The sequence below is a fragment of the Nicotiana tomentosiformis genome, chromosome 1 (assembly GCF_000390325.3).
Source record: "Nicotiana tomentosiformis chromosome 1, ASM39032v3, whole genome shotgun sequence".
In the NCBI taxonomy this organism is placed as follows: Eukaryota; Viridiplantae; Streptophyta; class Magnoliopsida; order Solanales; family Solanaceae; genus Nicotiana; species Nicotiana tomentosiformis.
This window is the reverse complement of record NC_090812.1, coordinates 30692777-30716592: the sequence shown is the minus strand read 5'-3', so window position 1 is coordinate 30716592 and position 23816 is coordinate 30692777. Positions and strand designations below refer to the sequence as shown.

Below are 23816 nucleotides of genomic sequence, written 5' to 3'. Positions count from 1 at the left end.
CTCTTACGATCATGTGAATCACGTGTTGTGGCTCTCTCTACTCGTTCTGCCTGTTTGAATCTCATTTTTTAAAGTGGTTCTTGGCTCGATCACTTAAGAATTCTCGAAGGTGCCCCTCGTTGAACAATCGGGCTACTTTCTCCCTTAGTTGTTTGCAATATTTTGTTTTATGGCCATGGGTACCATGATACTTGCATATTTGGTTGGGATTTCTCTGGGTCAGATCGGTCTGCAGAGGTCGAGGCCATCTAGTATCTTTGATACGTCCAATGGCCGACGCTATGGCGAAAGCATCTACGTTGAAGTTATATTATAACAATCGAGGTGCTTCTTTAGATTCGGCATTATTATCGAAACCATTCTTGCTCATGAGCCCTCGGGAGCTTTGTCCTCGATCATTCCTTCTATCATTCCGAACGGGGTTTCGTACAGGGCCATTATCTCTCCGATCTCTACCGTATGGTTGATATCGATCTTTGTTCGACCGCGGTTCCCGATCGAAGTCCCTTTTAACTCTTTCCACGGGCATGTTAGGATAAACTGAACCGGTTGGAGCCCCCAATAGATCATCCTTCACCCTGATCTTCAACTGATATTGATTATGCACATTGGCCCAAGTGACAGTTGAATACTCGATCAAATTCTGTTTCAGTTGTTGTGAAGCTACGGAACTTCGAGCATTGAGGCCTTGAGTAAAGGCTTGAACGACCCATTCGTCGGTGACCGGTGGCAAATCCATCCGTTCCATTTGGAACCGAGACACAAATTCCCTGAGCATTTCGTTGTCTTTTTGCCTTACCTTGAAAAGGTCCGATTTTCTTGTGGCTACCTTAATAGCTTCGGCGTGTGCCTTTAAAAAAGAATCTGCAAACATAGCGAACGAATCAATAGAATTAAGTGGTAAATTATAGTACCATATCATAGCTCCCTTCGATAGAGTTTCCCCTAACTTCTTCAGCAACACAGACTCAATCTCGTCATCTTCCAAGTCATTTCCCTTAATGGCGCACGTGTATGAGGTAACATGCTCGTTCGGATATGTTATCCCGTTATATTTTGGGATCTTGGGCATGTGAAACTTCTTAGGGATTGGATTCGGAGCCGCACTCGGGGAAAAAGGTTTTTGGACAAACTTTTTGGAATCAAGCCCTTTCAACATCGGTGGTACCCCCGGGATTTGGTTGACCCTGGAATTATATGTTTTCACTTTCTTATCGTTTTCCTCGATCCTTTTTTCTCCTGTTTCGATTCGCTTCGTTAGATCCTCAAGCATCTTTATGATAGCGGGATTGGTCTCCGGTTCTCCTCCATTCGATTTATTTGATACCAATTCGGCTCTATGAACAATTTCTTGCGATGACTCGATCTCGATCCTGCTTGGTGCACGATTCTGATTCTGAAGTTGTGTTATTGCAGCTTGTTGAGTCTGTAATATTTTGAATATAATTCGAATTTCGAAGGCTAATCTCGCCTTCTCCACCGCCATATGCGTTCTGATCAGCTGTTCTAGCATCTCTGCGTACGCTATTTTCAGGATCGGTGCCCAAATTCCCATTAATAGCAATTTGGGAGCCGACGTCGATTGGATGCACGGCCAGAGCTTCATCGGGGTTTACTGGAGGTAATCCGTTTCCTAGGGAAGCTATGTTGTCATTCTCGCCATAGAGACCGATGCCATCGTCTGTGTGTGAGTGGGTACTACTTGAGAGTTTGACATGTTGATCATGGAATCAAAGACACTTCAAAGAACAAGCGTAAAATTATACGTGTTACGAAAAATTATACCAAACAATCACTATATCCTTAGCCCCACGGTGGGCGCCAAACTATTTTGCCTTAAAATCGGACAACTATTAAACTTATAAGTGATTTTAAGGATATGTGATTTCACTTGGTACAAACTGATAAACGTTAGAATTAATGCTAGGGATTAATTGTAAATAAAGCTAACCAATATGATGAACAACCACAGCCCTTGAGCTAGACCGCCCTCAAACCAGCTAAGTATGCTATTAAAAAGTATGGACTTTAACAATAGAGCTTGCAAGAGAAAATATGATATATTGCCTTGTTGTGCGTGAATGTATGTTGGTTACAAAATGATTAAGACCCTCATTATATAGTAGAGGAACCCTATTTATGGTATATTTCTATTTACATAAGTAAATCCCATGATAGGCTAAATATCCGATCCTAACTCGATATGTGCCGAGATTCCCGCCACGATCCTCGCCCGATCACGGATATCTCGGCTTTCCGTTATTCGGCGTAGTATGCCTTCTTCGATCTTGCTCAATCTCTTTCTCACTCCGGTCTCGAATTGACCTCGATCCCGATCGGCCAGTGATCCACGAGTTTACCAATCCATTTCCATACCATGTTCCGATATAACTGGGGCCGTGCCTTGATCTTCCATCCCGATTTCGGTTAGTCGAATGAAATTAGGCAAGCCCGATTCTGACCGTATACAATAATATTAAATTTTATTGGAGATTAAAATCTCCTATCTAAACCAACCTCTTAGGATCGTATGATTTGTAGACAAAATTATGTTGGGATTAAAAAATTATAAAGTATGAATTGCAATACTAGGATCAATAATCTTTGAATTTCTTATTGCTAATGTTATGTTTGATTTTAATTAACAATGAAATATTCATGGTATAATATGAAATATGTGTGTGAGTATAAATAGAATATATCCAATTGAACTTTGATTTTAAATTTTAACACGGTCTTGTGTTGATAAAGTTAGAAAGGGCTTTGACAGACGGGTAATTTTATTATTTTAGTTATTTTATCCTGGTATAATCAATTGTTGTAGTATTATCCACATTAGATGTGTATATTTTATTATAAAATTATATCGATATTGGTTATACCAAAAATAAAAGCGCAATATGACAAATAGTATAATAAGAAGTACTGAATTATATATTGAGATAATCTCGAGAACCAAACAAGCCATTAAGGATAATATTCTCCTGTCAAAACACGGGAAAAAAAATACAATTCAAAGCAGACAAAAATTATTTCTTGTTATTACACTTACGAAATAAAAAAGAAAAAGGTCTAGAAAGGAAAAAAAACAAGGCAATAATTAAAAAGAAAAAGAAAAAGATTGTGAGGAGAGAGAGGAAATATGGAAAGAGGAGGTTCACACTACAGCCCCGTCCATGTTCTATTTCCCCACTTATTCCCTCCCCACCCTAACCCAAACAACTCTCTCACCGCTTTGTCTAACGCCCTCAAAATTCTCTTTCATATACAGACCCCTTGCTCAGCCTTAGCCATCGGAAACTCTCATAATTTTTGCGTGTATGATAAAGTAAGAATTTTCAGAGAATGTTGAGGTATTGCTTTCTATAATGAATGTCCAATCCCCTCCACAATTACATATCTTTCCATTTATAAGGATACATGGGCCAACAAGCCCCTAAATAGTACATCTTGGGAGATATTCGCACTTGTACATACAATTTTATCTATTAGTTGTAATTATTTATATTTGTAAGGTATTTTTAAGTTAACAAATCATTAACATTTTGTTGCAATACACTACATTGGTTCTAGTTATCAAATATCTTATTAGTAGATATGAATATTTAAATAATTTAACTCAAAATTTTAAAATATTAGATAATGTTACAGTAAGGAATACTTAAAAGAAAACTTAAAACTTTGAACCAAAATTTTCTAAGACCATATAACTTTTTCTTGGTTTAAATTAATCGTGTCTATTTGTCGAACTGTTGTCACATTACTAGAGCTATTTCCTCACATTTTCTAAAGTTTTGGCTTTAGGCCTTCGATCTCATTGGTCTGCCTCCAAAAAATGCATTCACAAATTCAAACCATCATTCTATGTTCTAACAAGAATATAAAGGAGTATAGCTGATCATACATTTTTAGTTGGTGGCTATATTCCCTATTACTCCCTCACCATACTTTTATATTCTCTTCCATGTTTACATTTTCCCTCCTAATCTTACTTTCTTCATTAACTTTCACATATTAACAAATTCAATTATACGAAAACACAGCCTCGTATTGGTGTTGCTAAACTTATTCTAGGTGAACCAACCTAGCTAGTAGAATTATATAAGGACCCAATCAGTAGTTTTGAGAATTTACGTCCTGCTCAGTGGCATAAGATCTCAAACAGCTCCATATTATGCGTTATGACTTGCGTGTGTGATCGAGTTCGATTTTCGGATGATTCGGGGTCAATTCAGAAGCATGATTTTAGTTTTGGAAGCTTAAGCGGTAAGAGTTGACCGGAGTTTTGATTTTGAGAAAACGACTCCGAAATGGTATTTTGAAGATTCCAACAGGTTCGTATGGTAATTTTGGACTTAGACGTATGCCCGAATTTGGATTTGAAAGTTCGTAGGTTAATTTGAAGCATTTCAGCAAAATTTGGAAATTGAAGTTTTGGAAGATTGGGAGGTTTGACGGGGAGTGAACTTTTTGATATCGGGATCAGATTACAATTTCGGAAGTTAGAATAGGTCTGTAAAGTCAATTATGACTTGTGTGCAAAATTTGAGGTCAATCGGACTTGATTTGATAGGTTTCGGCGTCAGATGTAGAAGTTTAGAGTTTTAAAGTTCATTAGGCTTGAATCGATGTGCAATTCATATTTTTAGCATTGTTTGATGTGATTTAAAGGATTGAATAAGTCCGTATGACGTTTTAGAACTTGTTGGTATGTTTGGTTAAGGTCTCGGGGGCCTTGGGTGAGTTTCAGAGGGTTAACAGAACAAATTTGGACTTAAGGAAAAAGCTGGGATTTTCTGCCTTCTTGTGCAATCTCACCTGCGGAACTATCCTCGCAGGTGCGCAACTGCAGGTGCGGTTGGCAAGGAGCAGAAGCGGATTTGGGGCTTGGCCCCGCAGGTGCGAGTAAGGCTCCACATATGCGGAGTGAAGGAGGGGCAGCCAGGGTCGCAAAAGCGAAGAAGCGACCACAGAAGCGAGGATGCAGAAGCAGACCTCTTGTCTGCAGAAGAGTTATATGCCACAGAAGCAGGGAGGACCTCACATATGCGAAACCGCAGATGCGGTTAAGTTTCCGCAGAAGCGGAAGTGCTGGGCAGACTCTATTAATGTAAGGGTTCGTGATTTTGCCTCATTTCAACATTTTGAGCTTGGATTTTGGCGATTCTTGAGAGCATTTTCGAGGGGTTTCTTGAGGTAAGTCTCTTGTACTTATTTTTTTTTATCAATAACTTTGTTTCCCCCGTTGATTTTTCCACCTAGTTAGTGTATATTTAAGGTAGAATTTGGGAGTTTGAGGCTAGGGATTTGGAGAGCTAAATTTGGGATTTGAGTGGCGACTTGGTATCGGATTTTGATAATTTTGGTATGGGTGAACTCGATATCGAATGGGTGTTCGTATTTTGTGACTTTTACCCGATTCCGAGACGTGGGTTCGGGTCGACTTTTTGGGATGATTTTTCGATTCTTTGCTAAAGTCATAGATTTATGATTTAAATTAGTTTCTTGTAGTTGTATTCATGTTATGTAATTGCTTTTGGCTAGATTTGGGCCATTCAGAGTCGAAAAATCGAGGGAAAGGCATCCTTATCGATTGGTTGAGTGAGATTTGAGGTAAGTATCTTGTCTAACTTTGTGTGGGAGAAATACCCCTTAAGATTTGAGTCTTTGGTGCTGATTGTATAATGTAAAGTCCGTGTACGCGATGTGACGAGTACGTTCTCGGGCTTATTTGTGGAAGGTTGACCTTTTAGGGCTCTTAGGTCCTTATGTCCACTTGATATGAAGTTGTACTGTTATGATTAAGTTCCCCTTTTACTAGTTTCATCTCTACGTGTCTTTATTGGAATTTATTTGCTTCATGTTCCATCCTTATTGCCTATTTGACTCTTGTGTGCCTTGATGGAAGTTGTTGCCTCTTCGAGTGCCATGTTATCCTTGTCCTAATTGCTTATCATTAATTGAAATTATTGTTATCTCTTCTGTAATTGTCTATCCTTATTTGAGGTCATGATTATCTTTTCCGTTGCCTATCCTTAATTGAAATTGTTGTATCTCTTCGTAATTGCTCAACCATAAATGAAGTTTAGCTATCCTTTATCATAGCTGCCTTATCCCTATTTGGAATCATTTGTTACATATAATTTCTCCCTTGTTGAGCCGTTCTTATTGAGACTAGTATTCCCTATTGTGTTTATTCTTTGTGAGCTCGTTCTACCGCTTCTTTGTGATCCAAAACTCTTGAGTTGATTACTTGTTATTTTCTCGTGCTATTGTTGTTGTTGTTGCTGTGGTATTCAGTTTGTTGAGCCGAGGGCTATTGTGATATTGTTGGGAGGTTTTTGTCATGTGTTTGCACGAGATTTCTGCCGTGCTATTATTACTATTGTTATTTGCACATGCGGCATGACAAGGCGGGCTATATATGTTGGTTTGCGTATGTGGCGAGATAAGGTAGGAATACTATTATGCCCGTGAGGCGAGACAAGGTGGGTGCTTACTTTATTATTGCGCACATGGTGAGACAATGTGAGCTATGCGGGGGATTGATTTGTGATGACTTGAGATGGCCTGGGGGCATTGTTGTTGTTGATATTTGTGTAGTGGCGAGCCTAACTTGTGTGAGTTTTAACTTGTACAAATCATGGGGATCGTTTCTTATGTGTCGTTCATTTTCCTCTACCCCTACTCGTTGGTCTGAACTGTGATAGAACACTTGCACAAGCATACACGTAATTAATCACCCTTATCTGTTTAAGAAGATGGATCATTATATTATTTATCATTCATACATACCCTCGTTTATTAACCTTCTATGTGATAATTGTTCTATTAGCACGTGAGTCGTCCATGCCAAGTGATTAGGGTTCACAAATTGGGACCCATGAATTATGGTTAGTTTGAGGTTTGGTACCTCGTGAAGATTATTGGATAAACCTGGTGTGAAAGCGGTTATTCTTATCTAGTTGCTACTTGTCTTCCCTTTATTTGTTTTCGCCGGATATAAACTGTGTTCAGCTTACTCTATTGTGTTATTTCTTGTTGTGTTCCGCTGCTAATTGTTGCTTCTAGTTCTCATTGCAAGCACCGTTTTATTGTTGTCATTATGCGTAGCTTTGTAGAGATATCGTACTTCGTTAGTTTTACACCTATGCTTGTCCATGTTATTTAGTCCAGTAGGTGTCTTGACTGTTCCTCGTCACTACTCCACTGAGGTTAGTATTGATACTTACTGGGTACCGCTGTGGTGTACTCATACTACGTTTCTGCATATTTTTTTATGCAGATCCAGGTATTTCGAAGTCAGTTGATCGCTAGCTAGCTGTACGGATCTGCTATGGAGACTCAAGGTAAACCTATTGCTGCGTTTGCAGGCTTCAGAGTCCTTCTGATACTGTACTTGCACTGTTTTATCTCTATTTCGAAACAGTTGTATAATAGGTTTTCTAGTAAACTCAGTAGAGCTTATGACTTGTACTACCAGTTTTGGAATTTTAAGTCTCGTACAGAGATTTCTACTTCGCATTTGGCGGTCATTATTTAATGTTGTTGTTATTTCAGTAAATGTTAGGCTTACCTAGTCCCTAAGATTAGGTGTCATCACGACATCCTACGGAGGAAAATTTGGGTCGTGACAAATTAAGACATTAGCCAAATAGAACGGAACTAAGTAGAACCAATTTGGCCAGCAAACTTGTCTATAAATAGTTGCTCAAATATAATCAATAGATGTATTGTGCGATTAGTTGGTGATGTATTGGAATGAAAGAATATTTACTTTGAGTTATCATAATATTATGAGCATTAGTCCTACAAATCACATGAAACCAAATGTTATCTTGTTCTATTTTTATTTGGAGAACACCTCATTTTGTCTCTCTAATTAAAATAAAAAAGACCCAAATAATATTCTTTTGACCATTTCTAGCTGACCCATTCCAAGCTTTGTTTTTCTTTTCTACATTTGGTTTACTATTTTCTGATGAAATAATTGTTCGTTATTTTGTGTAATTCCATTCGTTTTCTAAGTAAAATTTGTTACATGTTTTATTTCCCTTGTTCGTAAAACACATTCTACTACTTAAAAAAAGTACATTTAGTAAGTAGGATGAAAATTGCAATAGCTTTCCTACTACTATTGTTCAGTTATCCTTAAATGTTTTTTTTTATGTTTCCTTTGTTTCTGAGCAACAAATATTTCTTGTGATAAAATATTTATTAGATACGTTTGGTAGATCAAGAGTTCACATTAAGAATAGTGTAGAATAGACGTTGAGTCCACAACTTGTACGGTATACAATATTATAGAAATTCCAAAGTACCCTATTTCTTTTCATTTTAATCCACTTTTTTAAAAAAATTGTCTTTCCTTTCATAAATTTTCCTTCGCTCTATATTTCATGTAACGGGGCAAAATTACTTTTTTCGCTTCTATTTCTGTTTTATGCCCACCGAAACAACTTCTTTTTTCTATTTTGCCTCTTTGTTAATTTCTAACAATTGAACTAATAAAATAATATCCAGACCTCAATCACCTTTATGTTCACTCACAACATGCATGTCCACCCCACCGGCCACCACCATAGCCATGTAATTCCTCACTGACTTTCGCCAATTCTCACAATATGTCTAAGTAAAACCGTCTTTGCCACTAATATCATTATATCAGGATACATTAGCATGCACAAATTTTGTATTGCGAAGAAGAAATTCGAAATGTTAGAACGTTATCGGAAAAGGTGAAAATAAAATTGAGAAATAAATTAGAAAAGGCCAAAGTGATAAACTCAAAAGCTTATGTTCCAATATTCTTTACCTTTTTTTTTATATAAAAAAAATAGAAATAATTTTGTTTTGTTAACAATCATTTTTGAGAACACCTAGGGATTGTTTGGTTTAGAGATAAGTTGTAGTGACTTGCAGAGATTAGTTATATTTGGATTTGTTGTTTATCCGCAAATAGATACAGTTGAATTTGTAACGTGATTTATAAATGCGTGGATTATATTGACCCGATAAAATAAAAGAGTAAGAGCAAAGCGAGTATAATAAGGATAATTGAAGAAAAGACATGCTTGAGCTTCGAATTGATCTCTCGTGAGCCAAGAAAAATGTGAAAATCTTAATAACAGTAAAATAAAGATTTATCAATGAGAGAATAGTATTAGTCTTTTTTCGTACAAGTATTTTGTGACCTTCAATGAGTACAAATCTCACAATTTATAGCTAACCTAGTGGAGACAAGATCCTCGAATCATGCCATTTTTTAAGGTGAGTAAAAACTCTTGATAGTTACATAACGGATGAGAAGAAATGCTATAATTTTCTATAACAGATGCTCCTTTAATGCTGACCTCTCCAACTTATACCTTACTTTCAAATTCTCCCCATCTTCCTTAATTCTTTCGAAACTTATAATAATATCGGTCACATGCTTGTAATCAATGTTAGTCATTTACTGACTCATCTCGTACTTGTCTTTACCGCCACATATCTATTCGAGAAGCACACACCTATAATTTGCAAATTTTGTCCAATACATTAGTATAAGCACATTAGTACACAATACATAATTTAAAACTCGTGTTTCCTTTTAAACAAAATAAAAGTTCATTTTGTTTTGTCATTTTTATGCTTAATCCATGTATTACTAATACTAATTCTTATTTCACCTCTTATTATGCATAAAATTATATGAATTCCGCTATAACTATGCATGTATTATTAGCTACGAGCATAACAAAACTACTAATAAATAATTGAATTAATTAATATTGAATTTTAATGGAGATTGAAACCTACTCTCTGAACCAACCCCTTGGGATCGTTTGATTTGTGGAACAAATTATGTTGGGATTACAAAATTATAATGCATGGATTGCAAAACTAGGGTCAATAATCTTTGAATTTGTTATACTAATGTTATGTTTGGTTTTAATTAACAATGGAATATGTGTGATATAATATAAAATATGTGCATGAGTATAAATAGAATAAATACAGATGAACTTTGATTTTAAATTTTAACCTTGTCTTGTGTTGATTAAGCTAGAAAGGGATTTGACAGAAGAGTAATTTGTTATTTTAATTGTTTTATCCAGGTGTAGTCAATTTTTGTAATGTTATTATATTGCTTATACTAATTATAAAAACACAATACAACAAATAATAAAATAAGAAGTACTGAATTACCTTAAGGATAGAATTCTTACAATTCAAAGTGGTCAAATTTACTTCTTGTTATTACACGAAATAAAAAAGAAAAAGGTCCAGAAACAAAAAAAGAAAGAAAAAGATGGGCTCCGTAAAACAGGGGGTGAGGAGAGAGAGGAAATAGGAAAAGAGGAGGAAAAGAAAAGAGACGCTCACACTACAGCCTCATCCATGTTCTATTTCCCCACCTATCCCCTCCCCAACTCTCTCACCGCTTCGCCTAACCTCAAAATTCTCTTTAATATACACAACCCCTTGCTCAGCCTTAGCCATCGGAAGTCCTAAAATATTTTAGTTTATTTATCTCAAAGTTTTTTTTCTCTTCTTCTTGTTGCTATTCGACGGGAAAGATCAATTATATAAATTAAGGTAGGAGTAAACGAAGTTGTAGGTTGTTTTTTGTCGGTAAATTATGGGATTAGACGACGTGGATCTTCCGGACGACGGTGACGGAGGTGGTGGAGGTGAAGATAAGGCATCGGCGGTTGCGTGTTCGATTTGCCTAGAAGCTGTTACCGACAATGGAGATAGATCTTGGGCTAAACTCCAATGTGGCCATCGATTTCACCTCGGTTAGTTCGTCTTTCCAACTTTTTAAATTAATTAATTAACTAAAACGTAACGTAACTGGTACTTTTTGTTACGAAAGCAAGCAATAACCTTGTGGGTAGTTAAATTTACCACTAGATTGTCTGAGATCTGATTAGCTGCTAAAGTTGTGGAATTTTCTACTTTTTTTCTTCTTGGGGAGATCAGAATTTTGATTTTATGAAGAATTTTTGGTTGATTTTCTGCAATCATTAACTTAAACAGGTGGTTAATCAAGTTAAATAGACTTATCACATGATGATGATGATTACCCCTTTTACTTAATACTTGCGGCTAGGTGAGTTATGTATGTTTTAAAGCAACTCAGTGTCTGAAGTTGAAGAAGTTGAACGGATACCAAGAATGGCTAGACGGTCTAAGCAATTGTCACTTTGTCTTTTGTACAGCAGAATGCTGTTAAGAAAAGTAAAGGTTCAAGGATGTTAGCAGATGCTGTTAACAAAATTAAAGGTTTTTGATGTTAAAGGAGATTGATTATTTCTATGACCTCTGGAAGTTACAAAGAGCAAGAAAGGAGGTCAATTTATATAAAAAAAAGTTGATTAATTAAAGGTTCAACTGATAACCGTCGCCTGTATTTTGAATATGTCGTCTGTATTTTCACCATGTAGTCGCAAATATCCTGCCAAAGTAATAGGATTTAGACATTATTCCAAATAAAAGAACTTCAATCATATTTCTTTGTTTTGGGATTGTGCATGTCCTGTTCGAGTCTTAAATATGAGGTCAAGTAGCTGAAACAATGATAAGATTGCTTGAGCACTACATCCATTTGTATGATTTTGCTATGACAGAGTAAGAAGAAGGTTGTAGATGAAAACCAGGAAATAAAAGAAAAAGAAGTGGGTGACTCTTCAAGTTGAGATTTTAAAGCTTAATGTCCAATGTAGTTTTATTTTTGGGACTTACATTGTGATTTCTGAAAATTAGAAGTAAATGAAACCTCCTTGTCTTCCTTTTTTTCTTTTGATAAGTGAAATTTCCAATGTGATTGGCACAATCTTTTCTCTTATTGTCACTGTTGATGATTTTCTACCAGCTCTTCTTCTGCTCCATTCCTTCTCATTGTCCTCAAACATATCCTCATCCTCACTTTATAAACATCATGATTACCTAACACTTTGGCTTCTTCCCTTAATTCTGCCTCAGTCATAGAACATGCTCCCTTCAGTAGCGACAAAAAATTGGAGTGCATGTTGTAGTTTAGCTATCTAAGTCTCTTGTGCTAATAGTATTGCTTACTCTTGGTCTTTCGTCGAGGCGTTCGACACTCAACCAGCCCAGAATCCTACTCAAATGATCATTTTTATGTATAATGTTCTAGCTTCTTGAACCCCTCTTCGAACTAGATGGGTACATACCCTTGGTCACTGGGATCAGTTTCGATTATTGTGGAGTCGATCTGGGGCACATATATTGGAGTCAAACCCAAATTTTCCCCTTGGCAAATAGAAATTTATTGTTGGGCCATATCGTTTCTTTACACCCCATATTAACTAGGCGTATAGCTAGGAGTACAATGAATGAATATCAATGTTGTAGAAGGCAAAAAGGTTATAAAAGTGTTTATATCTATTGGGGCTTTTAAGTACAAAGCACAACTAAGTGTGCACCCTTTATTGAAGAAAGAGGCAAATTTTGTTATTTGTGTTATATGTAATTTAAGAAAAATATCTATAAACACAAATAATAAGATTGAGGAATTCAGAGAATCACAATCAAGTGAATTTACATAATAACACTGATAAAAGTAATTTACGTAATACGAATCATATATATCAAGGTCTAAACCATTTTAAATTTCTTATTCTAATGCAAAAATGCGGCATTAAGTTTCTAATGCAAATTTAGTGACTTTTTACTGTGATGTCTGTGCTTAATAGTTAATACTAACATATTCATGCATAATGGTTCCATGAAAACTAAGGTATCAGTATACTAGTGATATTTATTGTTCAGAAGACAAGTCTGCAGCAGCACAGGTGATGAGACGCACGCATTAGCGACGTTGTGCCTACACCAAAGCGCACCAAGGCGCCTATGTGAAACAAGGTGTCTATCCTGAAGTAAACTTATTCTCAGGGTTGCACATTTTGGACTAGCACTATCTATTTTGCATCTTCTTGATGCCTTTCAATGATATCTCTCTTACTTCATCAAAAAAAAAGAAAAGAGGAGAGATATTCTGGCAAATGTGGCTATTATTGTATTCTCCTCGGTTGGGAGATAGTTATGCTAATATTGCTGCCTTTCTAAAATGAACCCTGTGTCTAGCAATTTATACGTTGTTCTCTGCAATTTGTATCCACTATTCACTTCTTTGATATTATTTTACAGTTTCTTAATGGTGGAAGCCATTATCTTTCTTGTAGGTTTCTTTCAGAAACCATTTTCTATTGTAGCTTCACTTGACGGAACTTTGGGAAATCTAGGATGAACGAGCCTTATCATGTGTTTGTGTGTGGTGGTGGTGGGGGGGACAAATGCGTGCACTTTACTCTTCTTGGTATCTAAGATTATTGTTGTTGAATGTGTTAGTGCGGAGAAGCCGGGGACTACTGAGTGTAGTAACTTTTGTTTCTGACATTCTCTAACAATTCCTTATTTAGAATTAAGTGGGTGTATTTCCTTGTTGACAATTTTCCATTATGGCATGCAGATTGCATTGGTTCCGCCTTTAACATCAAGGGACAAATGCAGTGTCCCAACTGTCGGAAAATTGAGAAAGGTCAATGGCTTTATGCTAGTGGTTGTCGTCCCCTACCTGAGTTCAACATGGATGATTTGGCCCATGATGAAGAGCTATATGATCTGAGCTACGCCGAAATGGTAAAGATGAGTCAGCTTTTACCTACTGTTCAGTAATCTAATAGTCAATCTAACCTATCAAAAACTACTAATAAAAAGCTCTATTCTCCTGGTTTTAATGTGGGGCCATTGTACGTTCCTTTATCTGGTCTTCATAAGTTTCTTTTGGATGATGTGGTTCTCCTACTGGGAACTGATTGAAGACTAGTATTAAAGAAGTAGATGGACTTGCCTTATCTGACTCTTGATTGCTTTTTCAGTTCTGTTTTTGCTTATATATGCTTACTCTGTTTCGGAGATTATTGCCTAATCGTATCTCCTTATCATGATGTCCGTACTCAATCATCTAGACCTTTTCTTTGTTGCTTTAATCTCTTCTTGTTAACAAGAAATAAATTTTTTTGAGCTTAGGACTGTTAATTTTGTATTCCAACAATTCAAAACAATTTGAGGAAAATATTTTCCGATATCTGAGTTTGCAGTTTGCTGAGTTTGACAATTTATGATTGTATAAACATGATTAGTACAAACGGCCTATTGAAGTGGTTTGTGGAACATTCTATTCCTTCTTTTTCCTTGATTAGTATGATAGATTTTTGTCTAGATGTCCTGTTTGAAATTTATGTCATAGATAGGTTATTTGCCTCCGCAACTTACCGTCCTGGGTTTGTCTCCAAAACTTACACGAAACAGTTAGGTTGTAGCCATAATATGAGATATCCTGATCTTTCACATCACCACAAAGTCATCTGCAGCAACTTACTGAAAGGGTAAACCTACACTGGTATTCTGAATCAGTTGCCTGAAGAATTCCAGCACGTTATGAGATTGAACTTGTAAAAACCCATGAGTCTTAGTATTTTGTCAACAAATGTTCCTCTATGTTTCTGTCCATCAGAATTGCTGATTCTATCTCATCATGAACATCCACTTGACAACACATTGGAACTCACACAGAAAACACAAGATTCTTACAGGAATATGTGGAAATAGGAAGCATGTACATTAGAAGAGCGAGTTGGTGCTCTGTTTACTGATTTAACACTGGCTACTATAAAGTTGGACCTGGGTGTTGAGGACTTTCATTTTCTATGATTTGTCAATCATTTCTGGTAGCCAGAAACTGCTTCAATTGGTGTGTGTAAAGTTCCATTTCTGCTATCCATTGCTATAGGAAAAATATTTCTTTTTTGATTATGGTGTGTGTAAAGTTCCATTTGTCCTGTCAAATTCTTTTTCCTTTTAGTGTTTTTCCTGTTGCTACAGGAAAAACAGAAAGAAAAAGAGAAGTCCTGCTTGGCTCATGAACATTTGTTGGTGCATTGCTAGTGCCTAAATATAACTTTGCTTTTCTCTTGCCTTTCTTTTCTTTCCGTGATTTTCTTATTGTTGATTGTTTTCCTTCTCAAGCCAATTATTTAATTTTACTTACTAAACGTTGCATGTCCTGTGCGTGGTTTTGCAGTCATTTGGAGTTCACTGGTGTCCTTTTAGTGGATTAACTCGGGTGTCATCGTCTTTTGAGTAAGAAACGATTTTAATCATTTTTTCTTTTATGGTAGAGATTACTTGTGTTTTTTAACCCGTTCACGATTTTGTTATTGATGATTTTGCCTCATTAGGTGAGCTTGTAATGTTGAAATTGTACTGTCTGCTTATATAGTCTTGAACGAGAATGCTGCCATAATGTTGAAATTGTACTGTCTGCTTATATAGTCTTGAACGAGAATGCTGCCATACTTGTAATTTGAAGTCGGATAGGCTAGTGTAGCATGTGCATATACACCAGTGATTAGTCTTAACTCATAAAAGAGAAAAACCCAAGTAAATGGCCCCATGAACTTTGGCATACCAAAGATGGATCATTCTCTGGCAATTAGCTTTTCTTGGTTTTCATGGTGTATTTGGATTGAGCATAATGCTAGAATGTTCAAAGATCATTTTTAATACAACATGCCTGTATACACTGGCTTTGTTTCCTTAATGTTTTGGTTGACGAATTAATTTTTTTGTAGATTAGTTTGTCTTATGTCTACATCAATAGATTGAATACATGATGCAACTTTTACTTAGGATTAAGATGTTAACGCATATAGTTATCTTCTGGATATTCTTCTTCATCAGTAATTTTTCTTTCCTATGAAAAATTACCTAAATTTCTTTTTAAATCAGTGGTTTACTTGGTATTCTTTCCGTTAGACCAGTTAATGAAAGTAGATTTTGGTGCGAGAACTTATATGTGGAAGGAATCAGTTACGTTGGATTTGTAGAGATGAGATACTGGTGATACCATGGTAGAGTTCATCAGTTCCCTACATAGTTGAAGGGACAATAGTTTTGCTCTTTGCTTCTGTACATATTGCAAATGCTATAGCACCATTGCTATGTTTTCTTTCTATGCCATATTGAGGCTGAGTTACAAGCTGAGTTTGAATACACTGTGTGCAGTGGAAATAAACCATTCATTAGAACATTTTACATCTTCCTAGTTCTAAAAACTGCCCATTGAGCTAATTTGAGTTCACGATGTTGATGGGTGTCCTACTGGGACTAATTAGCCTCAAGTGTGTAAGGATCCCAATGTTTTGAAGGGCCTTGAAGTATGATATGCCCTCAGATCGTTTCTTTCTTTTTGATGGGACAATGTGTTGAGATTATCACATCTTTTGCCTCATTTTGATGCTAGCTAATTTGATTTATGTCCGGATAAGGAATATAAGAAGCTCCTAGATTTCAGCATTAAATTCTAGTGGATCAAAAATGGAAGCACACTTGTCTACAAAAAGAAGTAAAAGTACAACTTTTAACTGAACAAACAATAGGGAGTCACAAATGGTTAGGGTACATCGTATTTTTGTCCTCTAGAATCAGCTGCAATCTGTACTATCTAGACCGCCAGGCTGGAATTGTAACTGCATAACATTCCCCTGAAAGAGACACCTGAAAAAGGGGCTTACATACAAGCTACAAGCTCATCAGCGATGTGTTTTGTACTTCCAAAATTAGAATTTATTTCATTTGGAGATTTAAAAATGGGTTGCAATTGGCTGGGAGAAGGGTGTGGAATCTTTAATCGGATGGGCCTATGTGACTCTTAGGTTGATTGGAGTGGCTGGGCAGTGCAGTATAAGCTGATTGAGGAAAAAAGGAACGGAAGAAAATATTTAATTTGGTAAAAGATGGAATTTACATAACTAGGTGGGCTGGTTGTAAAGGAAAATGAACTAAAAACATTTAATTTGATAAAAGCAAAAGAAATTGAACACTGGGCGGAGCAATGTAGGGCAGGTTGTAAGGGGTGAAATTGGACGTGTGAATAGGGGATACGGTCGTTGGGAGCCTGATATTTAAATTGGAACAGGGTAGAGGAGCAAGTTCACACTCCTCCAAGTTTCGAACATGTGAGCCAACTAAGGCTGGACCAAGTTCAAGTGGGAGCAAGATATTGCCTTTTTTATCCTATTAAGGCTTACATAGAGAATCATCTAATCTACTCCAATTTATCACTCTTTTCTTGTTGGATGAAATGTTCAACAGCATTCTGCTAATAATATTATTTTATACAACTTCTCACAGGTTCCAGAGTCAAATTCATTCATGTAATCAAATTTAAACTTCGATTTGATGATTTCTTTATAAATTAAACTAAACTTTTTCTATTCAATTACTACGTTAATATTTTTTTCCACTACAACTTATGTAATGCATAAGTCAAATTAACATCTTTAGTTCTTGGTGTATCACATGGGACAGAGAGCATAATTAGGACTTCTGTATATCCTATTAATCCCCGTGAAATTAGAGCCCAACTGCGGATCCTAATACTTTCTGTTCTGTGACTGTTTGCTAACCGGTGAGCAAACACTATGTGCCTGCCATTGAGTTTTCTTTTCTTTTTTTTTTTTTTGGAAAATAAGAGTTTTCTTTTATTTGAACAAAGAAAACAAAGTGTAGCGAAGATCTGATGATGAGAATTATCCCTCTATTTTCTTGGCTGTTCATGGAGTAGGGTTGTTTTTCTTGTGTCTTGCTTTTGCTATGCTGTAGATTTTGCTGCTTGTGTCACGTCTAGGCCCTTTCCTTTCCTTTTGCTTTTCTTTTATTTTCTATTAATACTTCCTAACCCCTATAATTACATGCTTGCAGTGAAGGGGATCTTTCATCTAGTGCATGTAAGATTTCTGGCTCTTTGAATTACAGTGCTAAATCATTTTTGTCATGCTTCAATAATGTGAAAGTTTTCATTTCTACTTTATAGATCATGATCTTCTCGGTCAGCATGCTATATTTGCTGAACACACCGCTGTATCATCTGCTGCTCATCCATGCCCATACGTTGCCTATGTTGGAATTCACCCATCATCCTCAAATTCGAGTGGAAGTATCACTGATGGTCCTAATTTCAACAATCATTGGAATAGTCCATCTGTTCCCAGTGAGATGCCCGCTTATGCTTTCCCAGGAATGGATGTGCATTATCATAGTTGGGACCATCATTCATCTTCTTTCCCTGTGACAAGCAGTCGTGTTGGTACTGCTGATCAGTCCTTGATTCCCTCTGTAACTCAGAGAGCTGCCAGAACCAATGCTGATATCCCAAGACCAGGATCTTTTGTCCCTCCATTCCTTGTTAGTCACGGGTATGATATGTGGAATCACAGGCAATTAATTTGTTTCTTATCAAATTATTATCTAATCCTGTTTAAATGGGGTTTTTAATTGTACCTCAAAAAGGAAGGTTCCCTCTACTGCCCTTTACCTTTTTATTTTCGATTTGGGTGAGGGGTGGTGTTTGGAGGAAATATTAAAGAGGAAAAAGACTTGAAACTTTGATTCAAATTTTTCCTGTTTTGAGATCACTTGAGAGAAAGACCAAGATAGGGGAAGGAGGAAAGCTGTTTTTGTATTCATTTCAGATTTTTGATTTTGCGTTGTTTTTGCTGGCCCTTCCCCGGATCCCGCGCATAGCGGGAGCTTAGTGCACCGGGCTGCCCTGATTTTGCGTTGCTTTTGCAGTTCTGCTGCTAGAGCTGGAAGTTCAGTTGCCTCACCAATGATACCTCCTTATCCTGGAAGCGCAGCTCGGACCCGTGACCGTGTTCAGGCTCTTCAAGCATATTTTCAGCAACCAAGTAATTCACCAGCTGTACGTGCTCCTGTTATGTCTGCTACGAGACGATCCAGCAGTCATAGAGGGATGGCTCAAGTAGGAGGGCCAGTTGCCTCATCATCTGATCAGGCCGGTGGCTTCTACTTCTATCCTTCAGGTTCTTCAGGAAGAAACTTTCAAGAAGCAGAAAATCCTGTATCCAACAGATATTGGGAACGGGAACACTTGCCTGCCTACCCCTTGACTCAGGTTGACAGAGATCCTATTTGGGGACCCTTTCATCACACTGGTGTTGGGTCTGATACTGGTAGCCGATCTGGCAGCTACCGCCCGAGGCATGGATCTGAGAGGATGCCGTCCCAGAATCGGTCATAAATTTCTTGTGCTGTTTTGATGAGAACTGTGATCACTGTGAAATGAACCCAATTTATGTATGTTTGAGAAAACAATCATAATGGTTGGAGTCTTGTCAATCTGGCAGGTTCAAACTGTTTTGTGGCCATGAAATGACCCCTTTTTTATGGCCATGGGTTGTGTGATGGGGCGGTGGCGTCCTCTTGTTTCTGTGCCATGGGGGTTATAAATAACATCACAATGTTAATGGCAAAAGTTCAAGCTAGTGGTTGCCTCTATTATCTGCAGTGCTTGGTTACACAAATTTCTGTCAAATTGGTAAATGGTTTGACATAATACGTGAATGATGAACCAAAATATTGTTTTGGCCGAAGGAAGCTGTTGTTCAGATTGGTTCTATGGTGGAGGACCAACTGCATGTCTGCATCCTTATTCCTTGCCCCATGGGTGACAATGAATAAGTGTTGACGATACTAGACTTTTTAATCATTTTAAAGTGGAGATAATGGTTATTTGGTATACTTTGAATAAGATAATGCTTATTATCGCAACTCCTTACCGGAGGAGCCAAACATAAAAAAAGATAATGTTCAATTATAATAACTACTTTTGGTACATAAGAGTGTAGACCTCAAAATGTTCTATTTACCGAATAGTATTTGATAATTTCCCCAAATTTTCCTGTACTTATTAGCCATCATCTCCCTATTTCCGAAAGTAACTTTCTCACATTAATTATTTAGCATTTTTTTATATAACTAAAACTTTTTAGAGAAGAAATTGACATGATCAACCGAAAAAAAAAGAATCTTAGTGAAGGGTATTGATCCACAAGAAGTCTAGTGATCAATGAACTCGTACATTTAAAGATTTGAAAGCACCGTATTAGCAAGTCTACCAAATGTTTAAGGAGTATATAAATAAGAAGGGTAGTTGCCCACATAAACTAGCATAATTTGAAAAAATGATTGTGATCTATTGTTATTTGAGAAACTGGAAATTGAGAATATGATCAAAGCATTTTTTAAATTTTAAAACATAAGTTAGAAGGATGAGAAGTGTTAGGGTATATACTATTAACCATGCATTTAGACATAGTATATTCTAATAATTGTTATGGTTAAAAATCTAAGTGGGAGATTGTGGGAATATATACTATTAACCATGGATTTTAGTTTGGATATAGTATTTATTATGGAACAATTGCTTATTCAATTTTAATAAAGTTTTAAATAAATCATATATTTGTTTGTGTCCTTTACTTATATAGTAAATGATTTAGTGTATAGAGTTTAGCTTATACACGGAAGATTAAATCATCGGTTCTTGTGAGTATAAAAATCATGTTCACAATCTAATGATGGAATTGGACAAACCATCAAGAATGATTGTAGCACAAGATTAAATATAATTTATCTTGATTATGGGAATGGTTTAATTCCAACTTCTTGTGCTAGTACATTTTGTATGTATTGAACGGACCAAGTAGAGATAAGTATTTTATACTAACTTAACAAAATAAATTCTCTAGCCATTAAATGTACTTATACTCTTAATCTTGATATAATTATTATTAGATGTGTATATTATTATTGTTTTGATTTATTAAAAGGCGAGATCCTTTCGTGGGTCAATATACTTGGTAAATTGGACAATAATGATATACATTGGCAAAGTAATAGTTAGTTGGTGGAATCCATGTCTCGGTCTAGAGATTGTTGATACACCTTTATGAAAGCTTATAAGTTTTCATGTGTAAACCATGTAGGTAGATTTTGTATCCGTCACATGAAATAAGTTAAGCGAAAGTCTAAAGGAAATAATCAATGAAATAAATTGTCAGTAATTTAATTTATTTGATTAGTATCTGAATCTTAACATGAGGAGTTAAATAATATTTAATGGAAGAATTTTAAAATTGAACTGAGAGAGTGCAGTTACGAATTTTTAGTGGAATAATTCATAATTTATTATGGTAGTATTAATTCGGATATTTTGAATTAAGTCCATAATAGGAAGCCTCGTTAATTAAATACTGCAGTTCCTGCTGTGCCCGAATAATTAGGAATTAAATAAAATTCTATTTCTTGGTGGAAAAGGAAGACCTAACAGGTTTAGAAAATGTTTTAAACCCTAGAACTTGTGACTATATAAAGGGGTCTTATTCCATAAGGAGGTTATGGTTTTTACTACATGGTTTTCCTAGGAGAAATTCGCCCACACGAGTTTCGCTAATTCCAGTTATTATTTGGGTCACACAGCAGAAGACTGTGGAACTGGAGGATGATCTCGTGGACGATGTTTGCTCTCACTCGAAGGCTCTTTTCTCGATCGCGGTCACACTTCAAGAGATAAATATCGATTTTATGTTAGATTAAAATCTGTAATTATGTGTTGTCTATATTACATGCAAGTGATCTTGGCTATTTGGCTGTTTCCCATTAATTGGTATCAGAGCGTACTTGCATCTAAATAGATAACCTGAAATATGTTTGTGTATATGTGCAATTATATGCAATAACATGTGTAGTCGCTGAAAACCATCGATTGCAGCGGAAGGTCAGATAGTTCCGATCTAATGGATTATGCCATATTCTTGATATTTAATTAAGAAAAGGATTGAGGAATTGCTTGTTGGGTTTGATATGGCGGCGACAACAAACATTATAGATGGTGTTGACCTTTTGCTTGTAATTTGATTTGTTGATTGGCATTGTATACGGTCAAAATCGGTTTTGACTTTCATGTATTTAGTCGATATTGGAACATGATGGACTGAGGGTCGTCATCATAATATCGAGATGAGATCTGAAGCCAGGTTATCGAGCTCAAGATTCAGGGACCGATCAATACTGAGCTCGAGCCAATATTGAGCTCGAGTCAATATCGAGCTCGAGATCCAGAGATCGACCAAAACCAAAACCGGCCAAGATCGAGCTAAGATACAAAGAGCCGTTATAACCGTACCAAAGGAGAGAATCTCGACGGAAATTAAGAAAAAATTAATTAACTAATCTATCATGGGATCCCCACTATGTATTTTTTATTATATCCAAAGTAGGATTCCTCCACTATATGAAAGGTGGCTATCATTTCTGTAAGGGACATTCAACATTCAAGATTCAGACATTAATACACTCTCACATTTCAAAGATTATTACACTGATATATAGTAGAGATTATCCCTTTTGAGTTTTGGACATTGATTCATCTTGCTCGTTTATAAATTATTCTCTACATAATTTGGTTTGTATTTCATTCCTTTTTTTACAGTCAATATTCGATATATTTCTACTTATTTTTTCGATTTATACCATGTTATATCACGTATCCTTAGAACTACGTATAAAATCAACTCTATCCGTTTTTCGGGTAAACAGTTTGGCGCCCACCGTGGGACTAAGGATAATAGTGGTTATTTGGTACGAATCTCCGCAAAACACACTATTTTACACTTGCTCTTGGAAGTGTCTTTGATTTCAGGTTAAAAGCAATGAACTCTCAATCAATGGCCCTACCTATTGACAACGAAGCTGGCCTTCAAGATGAGAACAACAACCTGACGACCGGGGATGAAAGGCCACTCGTCGATCCCGTTGGAGCTCGGGTCATATATCCAATTGACGATAATTCGCATGTGGCCATCGAGGCGAACCAGCGTTCTGACCCCGAAAACAACATTCATGGTGGAACTTGATCGGCAGTTCGAAATACCCAAAATGTTGGAGAAGACGGGATCAACCTGCGTATGATTTTCGAAATGTTGCAAGCTCAGCAGGTAGCGATAGATTAGTTGCAGAGCCAAATCCAGGCACCGAGCACGGCCGAGCCCAGTCCACCCCGAGAAGTCACCCACAAAATAGGGCCAGCTGTAGTAAGACCAAATGGACAAGAATCGGGGACTAATCCCGAAATTATTAAGGTGTTGGAGGAACTGACAAAATGAATTGAGTCAGGAGAAAAGAGGATTGAAGCAAACGACAAGAAAGTAGAAACTTATAACTCCAGGGTTGATCAGATCCCGGGGCACCACCGATATTGAAGGGTTTGGATTCAAAGAATTTGTACAAAAGCCTTTCCCCCCGAACGCGGCTCCTAAACCGATCCCAAAGAAGTTTTTTATGCCCGAAATTCCTAAATATAATGGAACGACGGACCCCAACAAATATGTCATCTCTTACACATGTGCCATTAAAGGGAACGATCTAGAAAATGACGAGATCGAATCCGTACTACTGAAGAAGTTCGGGGAAACCCTGTCAAAGGGGGCAATGATATGGTATCATAATTTACCGTCTAACTCTATCGATTCTTTTGCTATGCTTTCAGATTCTTTCGTAAAAGCACATACCAGAGCCATAAAGGTCCAGACCAGGAAGTAAGACCTTTTCAAGGTAAGGCAAAAGGACAACAAGATGCTAAGAGAGTTCGTATCTCGTTTCCAAATGGAACAAATGGATCTACCACCAGTCACTGACGATTGAACTGTACAAGCTTTCACTCAAGGACTGAAAGAACGAAGCTCGATGGATTCACGACAGTTGAAGCAGAATTTGGCCGAGTACCCGGCTATTACCTGGGCCGATGTGCACAATCGATATCAATCGAAGATCAGAGTTGAAGACGACCAGTTGGGTTCTGGGTCCACTATTAAAAGGGACGTCGACCGAGAACTAAGGTCGAATAGGGACCGATATCGGCCGTATAAAGAAGATCGTAGGGG

The 23816-nt window shown here is 36.8% G+C and overlaps 2 protein-coding genes across 3 annotated transcripts; one reads left to right on the top strand and one right to left on the bottom strand.

Moving 5' to 3' along the window:
• Positions 1-310: 310 nt before the first annotated feature.
• LOC138905208 (uncharacterized) lies at positions 311-1486 on the bottom strand. The gene has a single exon (XM_070193715.1). It carries the CDS (start codon positions 1484-1486, stop codon positions 311-313), a length of 1176 nt encoding a protein of 391 aa, XP_070049816.1.
• An 8848-nt stretch (positions 1487-10334) lies between these two features.
• On the top strand, positions 10335-19371 carry LOC104101509 (E3 ubiquitin-protein ligase RFI2). Of its 2 annotated transcripts, XM_009608966.4 has the most exons (7): positions 10375-10784; positions 13481-13650; positions 15095-15153; positions 16991-17071; positions 17776-17801; positions 17888-18269; positions 18646-19371. In XM_009608966.4, exons 1-7 carry the CDS (start codon positions 10625-10627, stop codon positions 19112-19114), a joined length of 1347 nt encoding a protein of 448 aa, XP_009607261.1. In that variant the 5' UTR covers positions 10375-10624; the 3' UTR covers positions 19115-19371. The 2 variants fall into 2 exon arrangements, with proteins under 2 accessions (XP_009607263.1, XP_009607261.1); XM_009608968.4 differs by lacking the exon at positions 16991-17071 and having other exon boundaries at positions 10335-10784.
• Positions 19372-23816: the final 4445 nt, after the last annotated feature.